This window comes from Lipotes vexillifer, unplaced genomic scaffold, assembly GCF_000442215.2.
Source record: "Lipotes vexillifer unplaced genomic scaffold, Lipotes_vexillifer_v1.1 scaffold444, whole genome shotgun sequence".
NCBI classification, from domain to species: Eukaryota; Metazoa; Chordata; class Mammalia; order Artiodactyla; family Lipotidae; genus Lipotes; species Lipotes vexillifer.
Window position 1 is genome coordinate 4950007 of NW_006793488.1, and position 1681 is coordinate 4951687.

The 1681-nt window shown below is 42.7% G+C and overlaps 1 protein-coding gene across 1 annotated transcript in view; it reads right to left on the minus strand.

The window, feature by feature from the left end:
- The window catches only part of ELOVL2 (ELOVL fatty acid elongase 2), a 67411-nt gene that overhangs the window by 14059 nt on the left and 51671 nt on the right, over nt 1–1681 (minus strand). Inside the window, 1 exon segment of the mRNA XM_007466404.1 lies at nt 1594–1681. This exon segment is cut by the window's right edge and continues 10 nt beyond it. Coding sequence (XP_007466466.1) covers nt 1594–1681 — 88 coding nt within the window.

The window sequence follows — 1681 nt, forward strand, 5'->3', positions numbered from 1 at the left end:
AAACGCTGTCCTGCTGTTCCTGCTGACGGTGGCCGATGCTCACCTGAAGACCAACGAGGCCCTTCCGCAGTGACTAACTGCTACCTGCACTAGTCTGTGAACTCTTCAAGCGCACAAACCACATCTCAACATCTTTGTGGCCCCTGGGCTGCACCGAGCAGGTGCTCGCTGAATGCGGGCTGAACAGAACTGATTCATCCTTACACTCAGGAGGGAGTGGAGGAGGACAGACATCGTATCTCCACCTGAAAGCTAAGCTGCCTGAGGTTCAGAGAGCCTAAGTAACCCCTCCAAAGTTGCAGAGAAAGCGAAAGGCTGACACTTGAATTTGGGTCTTCTGCCTCTACTGCACCGTTGCTTCCAGCAGGGATTAGAGCTTCCAACGCAGACAGATGGTCAGGCCGGCTCCCCTGATGCAGCTGCCACTTCTGCGAACCACCCAAGGAAGAGTAACTCTCCCTCTGTCATACAGGGAGAAACTAACTCCGTAAATTACTATCTTGCAAGCTCATCTAGTGAACTAAAATCTACCCAGAGAAACCTAAAATAGAAATTCCCCTTTTAGAGTCAGGTAAATTAGGGAGCACCTATGTGACATGATTTTAGAGCTATCAGCATGGCTTTCCTGACCCCAAATTCTGTCTCCTGCACTCTGATGCCTAAAATTCCATAATTAGAGTTTCATGACAGTCATTTTAGATACTGGTTATTAACCATTATTAGAATGGTGCACATTAGACTAATGTACAGATTAAACTCTATGGGTGAGATTGGCCTGTATTTTAGGCAAGAGTTTATTTTCGTTTAGAAGCCAAGGACACTAGGAAGGCAGCTATACCTATGTCACTGTCAACCATTTATAATTTATATGAATGAGTTTATCCTAACTTTTCCCCAAAGAGATTGTTCTGTTTTAGTTCTCTCTCTCAAGCACATTTATTTAACACTTTTCGATTTTCTCTTGTATTATAGTAAAATAACCTTTGGTTGTAATAGGCAGGGCAATCGTTACTTGTTCTTTTTCTTGTGAAATTACTTAGGTTTGGCACGTTATAAAGGAGCAGGGAAGACATGATGTAATGTGTGGAGCCGTAGCCGAGCTGGAATGCCACCCCAGGCCCCTGGAAGTCAGTCCTGAGGATACACAGTGACCCAAAGATGGGAGGGGAACGTATATTTGCATTTCGGTCAAACTAACTGCATTTGATATTTAACTTAAAAAACAGTTACTCAGTAGCTGTCTATTCTCAGGCAAATCAGGTTAACTTTTCTAAGCCTCCGTATCATAATCCATAAAAGAAGAAAACTATATATGATCTTTAAAGGCCCATTCAGACCTAAACTGTGATTTTAATTTACAATGAAAGACTAAGGACTAAAGAAATAGGTCTAAATTGGGATAAAAAGAATTCAAGTTAGAAACAAAGACTTCTAGGACTTTTGGAAGGAATAACATCAGATACTGGAACAGGTTCTTGAGATGTTAAAGAACAGTACTGATAGCAACTGTGGATAGTTCTAGAATGCCAGACATAATTGCTTCTAAAAATCACTCGGTCACCGTTCTCCAGCTTTAGCTACACAAACACTTACCTCTGCCAACATGTATGCGGAGAGAAGTGTGATTCCAAGATTGTACAAGATGAGGATGCCCCTGAGGGAAAGGGCAGGTCTGTCCCTC